The sequence below is a fragment of the Anas platyrhynchos genome, chromosome 6 (genome assembly GCF_047663525.1).
Source record: "Anas platyrhynchos isolate ZD024472 breed Pekin duck chromosome 6, IASCAAS_PekinDuck_T2T, whole genome shotgun sequence".
In the NCBI taxonomy this organism is placed as follows: domain Eukaryota; kingdom Metazoa; phylum Chordata; class Aves; order Anseriformes; family Anatidae; genus Anas; species Anas platyrhynchos.
Window position 1 is genome coordinate 30,694,377 of NC_092592.1, and position 9,615 is coordinate 30,703,991.

At 52.2% G+C, this 9,615-nt stretch overlaps 1 protein-coding gene across 4 annotated transcripts in view; it reads right to left on the reverse strand.

The window, feature by feature from the left end:
* The window catches only part of XPNPEP1 (X-prolyl aminopeptidase 1), a 29,719-nt gene extending 22,770 nt beyond the window's left edge, over positions 1 to 6,949 (reverse strand). The window contains exons 1-2 of one of the 4 annotated variants that reach the window (XM_072039773.1): positions 6,813 to 6,949; positions 4,198 to 4,328 (exon numbers count right to left, since the gene is read on the reverse strand). In XM_072039773.1, coding sequence (XP_071895874.1) covers positions 4,198 to 4,314 — 117 coding nt within the window. In that variant the 5' untranslated portion in view covers positions 4,315 to 4,328; positions 6,813 to 6,949. The other 3 variants (XM_072039775.1, XM_072039774.1, XM_072039777.1) reach the window with 3 other exon arrangements.
* Between the last annotated feature and the right edge of the window lie 2,666 nt (positions 6,950 to 9,615).

Consider the following 9,615-nt stretch of genomic DNA (forward strand, 5'->3'; position numbering starts at 1 on the left):
CTCCCTTCAAATCTGCTCTTCTTCACTGTTCTCCTGAAGGGACAGGGTTCAAAAGCACAGAAACAAGCAAGCAGCACAAATTGCAGCGGCTCCCTGTTACCCAGGACCAACACAGTTCATTTCTGCTTCTAACCATTCCACGGTCAAAAACCCTCCAGAAAAAGCTATGTCTTCCCCTCCCCTGAGAGGTCCTGGGCAGCAGCTACCAACCATTTCCCACTGACCTGATGAAACCAAGCCTTGGAAGAGCAAAACCCATGGCCCAAAAGAAGATCTGGCTGAATAAGTTTTTGATCTCAATTGCCAGGGAAGATCCCTGGGATTGCTCCCAAAAACTCCTCTACTTTATCTACCCACTAATCGGCAGAAACAGTGCCACGAGCCCCCTGCAGAAGAACAACAGAAGCATCAGCAGGCAGAGAAGACTTCTGGGGAGCAACCATCCCCCACAGGTGCCTACCTCACAGCAGCAGGACCAAGCACGAAGGCAGAGCAGAGCAGCACAGGGCTGGAGAAGGATCCTTCATTTCGAGACTTCCCACCAACTACCCGCCCCGATGACCACTACAGCTCCCCCTCCCCTCCACTTCTCAACTCACAGCTGGGGCACCACATCTGAGGGTCCAGCACCTGAAGGAGATGCTGGAAACTTCCCACTGTGGATTGCATCACTGACTGTGATAACACAGCAGAGGAACATTACAGGCTGGTTTGCTGCTTGTGCAGGCAATTTCACATTCATGGGAACGAGTCAAGGCTGAGCTAGCTGCAATAACAGCCCAGAACATCATTAACAGCCCAGAACAGTGAAACGGATCGGTGTAATTAAAAAAAAAAAAAAAAAGATTAAACTTTTTTTTTTTTTTAAACCTTGTAGATTATCGATTTTAGATCTGGTAAAAGCTGAGCTAAGCTAACAAAGACCTTGACTGAATGGGAAATACCTCATGCTGTCCCATTCACAGACAAATCCAAAGAATGCTTTAAGTGCTCCCAATGAGGCAGATGGGCTTTAAAAGGGTCTGTGAGGGACCTGGAGGGGAAGAGGGTTCATTCATCTGTCAGCCTGAATTCCTGCACTCCCACCTGTTCCGTTCCATGCAGCAACCCCCGCTGTGCAGAGACGAGCCCGTACTTTGCACAAGCTAAAATTACAAGGGGAACACCTGTGTACGCCACACAAAGCGCAGGCCACAGCACAGTCAGAGCAAGGTATTTCCCTGGGGCCTGCCTCGCAGCTCCGATGGCCTTCAACCTGCCCCTTTCTCAGGCTCTTCGTGGCTGCTCTCCACACCTGTCAGTCCCAGGCATGCAGATAAAACTGGGGGCTGCATCACAGAAACCCTCAACCAGCCAGGAAGACCCCAGAAAATCAGTGGTGTTCATCAGTAGTTGCATGACTGAGTTCTTAACATCTTAAAAATTAGTTTGCCCAGGGCATTTGAATGTCAACCGAAAGCAGCAAGGAGAAGAGCAGCTCGCTGCCCGCAGAGCTACCGCACCGATGCCGCTGAAGAACAAACACCGCTGTGTGCTTGGAGGGAGGTCAACATTCGCTGCCAAAAACCTAACCACAGAGTAAGATCCGGAACAGGTCAGCACAACCTGTGCACAAGCCATCTCCTCTCTTGCTTTTATAGCTCTGCTGATTCCTCAGCTCACAACGCGTGTGCCAGAGGAGGCAGCCCCAAGCAGAAGATGACATCTCCGCCAACCCAAACACAGGGCCCTGAGCTGGGCAGGTCCTGCCTTCATGTGGAAGATCGGCCAGATCTGACCAAATTTGTTTGCACTGAGCCAAGAGCTGAGGTGGAAGCCAGCCCCAGCAAAGCTGTGACTCAAACCCAAGTTCCAATACAAATATCATTCCCTCCCACTACGGGGAAGGCGCCTCCGATCTCTGGATAACCCCACGTGGGCAGACTCCACATTCACTGTGAACTGGATGACAACATAAAAATGGATCCTGCGCTTCCCACTGCAACACCCCAAAAGCTGAGACAAGCATTTGTCACGCAGACACAAAGGGATTGGGTGCCTCAGTCCCAAACGCCTGGCATTTCATCCTTTCATGTTCCTTTGGTAACTCAAGCCACGGACATGCCCAGGACTCCTAAAAGGCAGCAGGGCTCCTTGTATGGACTTCAGCCCACTTCTGGCTGGGGCTGCTCTCCTTTCTCACCACCCTTTGGACCAGCCAGGTCCCCAGGGAAACAGTTTCTTCTGACTTCTTATCACCAGCATCAAAACATTCAAAAATCAAAGCAGCTGACACTCAGGGCTGGCTACAAACGCCACAGATGCAAGGTATTAAAAGCCTTGATAAGCCAGAGTCAGAGCCAGCTGCGTGAGAGCAGCTCTTCAAGTCTTTCACCTCCTGACACAACTAAGCATGGAAAGCAGAGGACAGAACTGGTAGCAAGACTCCAGGCAGTATTATAACCTAAGCCTTTTGGCCTTGACAGAAAAAAACAATTTTCAAAGCACCAGAGCCCAGAGCTCAAATCTTCCCAGTGATGTTACCATGAAAAGTCAGGCAGAAGTTGCAGCATCAGGGCCTGATAGCACAGGTTCAGCTCGGGGGTTTCTTTGCAACCAAAAAGGCCGTGTTTCCCCCCCTCTAACACCAGGGTCAACACTACAGGAGGGAAAACCCTCCTTGTTGATCAGTTCTCTGGCATGGATCCCAGGACAGCCACTTGGGCATCACTGACCCGCGGCCTTCTGAGTCACAGAGGGAGCTGCCTGAGAGCAAACTGACTGCAGGCCTGTCAAGTTCCAATCTGCACACAGGAAGCAAAGCCTTGCTTGGAATGTAGGAAAGCTGCAAAGCTCAGCTCATCACAAGTCACCTGGCTCAGTGAGGCTGTTCTGGGCTCAACAGGTTTCCACCTATGCCTAAAACTGCAGCAATTCCCAAACCTCATGGACAAAACCCTGTGCTAGCTAGTCAGGAAGCACCAAAATCAGCAGCTTTTGGTAATCCTTTCCATTTAGATGGATTCTCTCCACAAAGAAACCTGACCAACTTGCCTGGCAGGAAATAGCAACATGGGGTTCTCTGCTTAACTGCACTCTGTCAAGGAAAATAGAGCACCAGAAAAACCCAGAAGTCCGGAGGGTCACATTCTTCAACTCACATGACAGCATTTAACATCTAGTGAAATGAAACCGGAGTTATATATGGACAGGGGCAGCTCAAGGCAGGAATGCAGCAGACAATGGCAGCTGCAGAAAACGCCTTCCCCCTACCTGCCCAAGTTTGGATCTCCAAAAGAGGAAACATGATGCTGCACATCGCTCCCAGGGCACTGACAAGCCCAGACCCAACGCGCCCCAGTGCCAAGTCGAGGGCAAAGGTTCCGATTCAGTTGCATTTTGCTCTCTTGCACCCTGGGGTAAAAGAGCTTTGGGCGTGAGCCAGGAAAGCTTCAGGTCTTTTGTTTCCTGAAAATGGCTGAGGAGGGAAAACGCCTTAGCAGCTCTGATGCCTCCCAACAGAGCAAGCAGAAGAGCAAACTAGCCAAGGAACAGACTGGAAAGGAAAAAAGGCAGGTCAGAAATTTAAAATCAAAGTCACAGACTGCAGAAGCAGCACACAACAGAGCTGCCACTATGAGTTACCCCCCTCAGTCCAGCTGCTCCTGTTTTTAGTGCCCACAACTGGCTGATGCAGAGCAGCCTCCGAAGGGACAGGTCACTGTGGCATCCTCCTTCCCCACCTCTCCAAAGCCCTTCTGCATCTAGGAGCTTTAGCACAAGGCAGCAAATTCCAGCAAGAACTGGATCTAGCACAGGGAAAGCCCTGCAGCCACCAGGCTTAAGAGCACATTTCAGTTGGGAGGCGCTAATGGAGAAACTAAAGCCCATATAATGCCTTTTCCTCCCCCCGTAAATCCATCCTTTCCAACAGCCAGGATGGGGACAGCAAGTGCTCTGGCAAGCTCCCTTTTCTCCCTGGAAACAATCTGATGAGACGTTGCTGGTGGAACATCCACACTGATTTGTTGCAAGAACATAAAAACCTTCGTCTCCTGAACAGCCTCCAGAAACTTTTTCCAGCATGATGTTTCTCAGGTTACTCAGGCTTTTATGCTAGAATCATTAAAGTGAGTAGATGAGGGATGATTTCAGTTATCCCTGGCTTGTAGTTTTTATTGGGAAGTATAATTGTTCCCGTAATCCGTCTATCCATACCTGGTGGGCATCTCCAGAGGGCACTATGTAGGCTTGGACAGGTTCCTGGACATACTTGGGACTCTTCATCACCTGCCGCAGCTGTTTCAGCAGCTCTGTTGTAATTTTTGGACTCATCTTCCCACCTGCAACTGGAACAAAGCACAAAAACTTCAGAGGTCCTCCAGCCAACGCTGGCCTCTCACACACGGCTGGAGGCTGCCACCACTGGAAACTCCCTTTGAGGACAATTGTACCTGTGTCACCTTCTGCTGTGTTGTCATTTCACTTAAGAAGAAAAAGGACCATAGAATCAAACCTGTTCTGTGCTGTTCAGGCCCTTTACTACCTGGTAAAGGACGGGCACGCCAAGTGGAGACACACACAAGCTGAACACACACACACACCATCGCTTCTTGGCACCTGGAAGCAAAGCAGCTCAGACATGCCCAACAGCCTGAGGAACCCCATGACAGCCAACAACGGTCTTGGCACATAACACTGAAGGTTCCAAGTCCCCGCAGATCAGTCACGCACACAGAAACAAACTGTCTTTTCAGTCTGGAGGCAGAAATATTGTGGCTAATGCTCTGCATGAACACACAGTGCAGGGAGAGCAAGCTGTGCATTTTGGAGACTCAGACCAGTTAAAGCAATTTTTAGAAGTTCCACTACAGCCCAGGATTTCGTACTGAATCGGGGACCAGATTAACTCAGACAAAAGAATTCTATTCCCACAGACATACACAAGGATTTCAGGGGGTGTACTCACCTCTGGGCTGCACGTCAGCTCACGCAGCAAGAACTGACTGTAACAGGAGGCACAGCCCGTTGAGCTCTCACAGGTGACTGCCAGGGGACAAGGGTGGTTTAAAGGAACCTTCCCTAAAGACCTTTGGCGATCACTCTGCTGATCTCAGCTGGGGTAAAGGAGGCAGGAGTGGGGCACAGCACAGGTGGAGAGGAAAACAAGGGCACAGGCCAAGTACACTCCCTTAACCCTGTTCTGCAATGGATGCACCTCGACTATTGCAATACACAGCAGCCTCTCAACCCGCTTCCTAAAAAACAACAGCAGCTGGAGCCCTGTGCAGGGACACAGAAGGCCACGCTGCTGGGAAGCCAGAGTGAAGGCTGAGGTGCCTCGCTCTGCAGCTCAATGCAGAGGTTGTGTAAGCAGTGCGGGAGGCCTGGCCTGAAAGCCTGTGAGAAATCAAGTGATGCCTTCAGAGATTCTCTCTGTCTTTTCTTCACTTACCTCTCCAAACTGTGCCCATAATCCCCCCTTCCCAGTCCTCTACCTACTCCTTTCACACTTCCAGGTACAGAGTGGGATGCTGTAACCTCAGTGCCATCACTCCCAGCACAGGGTGGGCAGGCTGTGCTGCCCGAACACCACGCTGTACAGTATTTTATTCTGACCAGTTCATTTCACAGCTCATTGCACAGCTATGTCCACAAACATAGAATAGATGGCAGAAGCAAACAGCAGGCAAGTCTCAAACATTTTTTTACCTATACATGCTCTTATTCTAACTACACCTCAGTAACTACCAGAGGCCCCAAGAAACATTACGGTCTTGGGCCAAAAGACAGCAAAGCACAGCCCTGTGGTGCTTGTCATCTAAACGGGGAGGCAGAAAGACTGCCTCCATTTCATAGGAACACAGTGTGATCTGACAAGGCCACACAGCAACACTGGGACTGAGCCAAGAACTGCACTAAGACCTGCTGCTTTCAGGTGGGAGAGCCTCAGCCCCAGACCATCACTCATACTCCTCGCCACAAGAAGCTCAGAGCACGCCAGACTCACATGTGACAAGCTGCTTACTGGTACGCTGCGTTTTAAAACCCAGCTCACAAGAAGCACAGGATGCTCAAAAGGCACCACACACACCACCACCAAATTGACAGCCTGACCCAGAGCCTTCACTGGGATTAGATTACAACCCAGATTTATTTGTAGGACAAATTTCATATTTTTTCCACAGCGAGTGCAAACTACGCTGAACTTCATTATACCATGATTGTTTCTGTCAGTCCTTTATAACAAGCTGCTGATTTACTCACAGAGAGAGAAAAAAAAAAAACATAGAAGAGGGAGAGCAACAACACTGTGACCAGCCAGGAGATCCACTTATTTATTTTAAATAACCTCACGAGGCCACAGCTTCCTTTCTCAACCTGTGCTTCGCCTCCAGGAGCCTGACAGCCTCATTCCAACAGGCAGGAACGCCGAGGCTTCCCTTTTAATTAACCCCCTTGCTGACGAGGCCGGGATCTCTCAGCAAGCGAGCGGTGCGGTGCTGCTGTCCTCACCTCTCAGTTCAGCCGGGCTCTTTCCTGCCAGCCCTTTCCGTGCTCACACCCCGGCGGCGCTCAGGCCGCGGCTATAACGCGGTATCGCCCAGCACCACGGCCCCACCGCTGCCTCAGGCCCCGCTTCCCGGCCCTGCCGCCCCCCGGCTCCCGGGGCCGCCGCTCACCCAGCGCCGTCTCGCACACCGCCCGGCAGGGCCCAGCCCCGACAGCCGGCGGGGGACCGGGGCCCAGGGGCCGGAGCCACCGGGAGCCGCCGCCTCCTCCCCCGGCCCCTGAGGCCCGGCCGCGGCCGCGCAGCCCCCGCCCGCCCTCACCTGCCGCCCGGGCCCGCCGCTGATGACGTCGCGGGCGACGTCACGGGGGCGCGGGGCGGAGTGTTCGCCTCACGGCGCGTGACGTCACGGCGCGTGACGTCAGCGGGCCGCCTCGCTCGCTGCCCTCAGCCTCCTTCACCCCCCCCCAGCCCCAACCCCAGTCTCCCCCCCCCCCTTCTGCCTCCACGCCATGGTTCCAGCGCGGGGCCGGGCCCTGAGGAGGCCCCCTGGAGGTTAAAATAAAAGAAATGAGGAAATTCACACAGAAATGTTAAAATACGTGACACGCAGAAATGCTAAAATACACTAAACCACCGCTTCCAGCGCCTCAGTGCTTGGTGTGCTGACCAAAACGCCGCCCACCTCCCTCTTCCCTCTGTTCTTGCTCTTCCCAGCTGAGGGCTCGGCTCCGTGAGCTGCCCCCGGTGCCGCAGGGCCGTGTGGTGGCAGCTTCAGCACCCAGCCATGGCTTCCAGCAGCATTGGGCTGGCTGAATGTTAACGCTCACTGATTGCCTTCCCCGAGCAGAGCAGGCTGAGGGGAGGCCTCATGGCGGCCTGCAGCTCCCTCACAGGGAGCGGAGGGGCAGGCGCTGAGCTCTGCTCTCTGGGGACAATGACAGGACCCGAGGGGACGGCATGGAGCTGGGACAGGGGAGGGTCAGGCTGGGGGTTAGGGACAGGTTCTGCACCCAGAGGGTGGCTGGGCACTGGGACAGGCTCCCCAGGGCAGTGGGCATGGCCCTGAGCCCGTCAGAGGTCAAGAAGCGTTTGGACACGCTCTCAGACACAGGGTCTGATTTTGGGGTGGTTCTGTGTGAAGCCAGGGGTTGGACTTGGTGACCCTTGTGGGTCCCTCCCAACTCGGGTACTCTGTGATTCTGTGATGGGTATTCTCACAAGACCCTCATTCCAGAAAATGACCATCTTGTAAGAACAGATGTGTAGGGGCCCAGAAGTATTTCACAGACATCTCGTTACACTGCAGCAGGCAGCACCAAGGCTGTTCGATAGGTGGAGGACCCATAAAAAAAAAAAAAAAAAAAAGGCAGAAATTAGACCTAAACCCTTGAGTTCCCATTGCCAGGGCCTCTACTTCTCCCAGCAGACCTGTAGGGCCGCCAGGCTCCATGGTTTGTGCCCCTGCTTTCCCCATCCTGGAGAAAAGGTCCAGAGATCTCCTCTTCGCCCATGCAAGCAGGGAAAAACCCTGGACATTCATCATCCCAGTGCCACCAGTGGCCTGACCCCGCAGCACCAGTGTCCAGCCTTTGAATGAGCACTGGGGGGCTCCAGGGTGCGCTGGGGACTGGTGCTGAGGAGCAGCCCTGGGGGATGTGGGTGGATCCCCAGGCTGAAGGAGCCAGCAGAGGACTGCGGCTAAAGGCTTTGCCCAGGTGTGCACGGGAGGCAGCACTATTTATTTTGTTTGAATAATACATGTCCTGTAAGTTAAATAAGAGAAAGTGGAATGAGCTTTCCAGTTAAGCCCAAGGGTTTGATGCTTATTTCCTGGGCATTTGGGGTCTCTGGGAAGCTTCTAATGAACGTGCCAATGTAGATAATGTAAAATACTTTAATAATTCATTTATCAGGCAGTGCTGTGTATGATATGAAATCTGAAATGATTAAAGGGATGAAACTGTCCTTTCTAAGCAGCTGTTTGATCTCAGCTAAAATGGTGCAAGTTCTGTCGCAAAGGTGTTTTATCAAAGTGGTTCAAAATACCTTGCTTTTTATTAAATTGTCCTAAATGGGCTATTTTTTATGTTCTTACAATGCTATATTCCATCAGATTACAAAAGAGAGGGGAGAGGGAAGACGGCCTAGCAAGTAGCAACCAAAATTGCCTGAGACCAACCTCGCCATATGACAGAGCCATTAACTCTGTTGTAATCTTGATCCATATCAAGAGATCAAGGCTGGGAAATAAGCCATAAAAGAACTCCCATTACCTTATCAGCCCTCCCATACCCGTGATACCTTTATTATAGCTGCAGCTTTCATTTCTTTCACCTTCTCCTGTTGGGCACAGCTGAAACTGTGACTCCTGTTTTGCAATCTAATCTTTTGAGATGACCCTTGGCCCCGAGGGAGCCCAGAGCTTTATAATGGCACCGTTGGCTGTTGGTGGGACCAGGGAGGTGGAGGTGGCCCCAGGTAGCTCTCTGCAGACCGCTGGTCCCATGCAGGGTGCTGTGGAGAGGCAGCAATAGGAAAGGGGGATTTGTTGCATGAGGCTGAACACCTGCAGCGGGGGAACAGTTCAGTTCACACCACAAGCTGGCTTTCAGAGAGCAGCATCCCACTGGTGGTCTGGTTCATCTCCTGTGCTGAAACATGAGGGTGCACGTGTGGGAAACACCACAACTGTCCAGCAGCCCCTTTTCTCTTGGCAGTGCTGCAGCATCCCGTCCTGGGCAATAACCAAGCCTCCCAGACTCATGCTGCTGCCCTGTGCCTGCCATGCACACTGTCCTGCTCGCAGCACCACAGCAGCTTCATGGTCCAGCCTCTGCCTGGCTCGGCGAGGACACATCCTCTCAGCCTGCAGGCATGCCTGGGAGAGAGCACATATTTTGAGAAGGATTTTCTTCCTATTTCCACCCTATAAAGTTACCTAGCATTTAGCACCTGCATTTTGGTATTGTATAACAGCAGCACGTAGCGTGCCGAGGCACGGTGAGTCCTGAGAATGGTTCAGCACAAAAGGGATGGTATTTTAAGCTCTCTGCTCTGAGTTAAACAGAGAGACTCCAAACATGTGTAATGAGTCTCTTCTGGATCACATTTAAAATAATTTT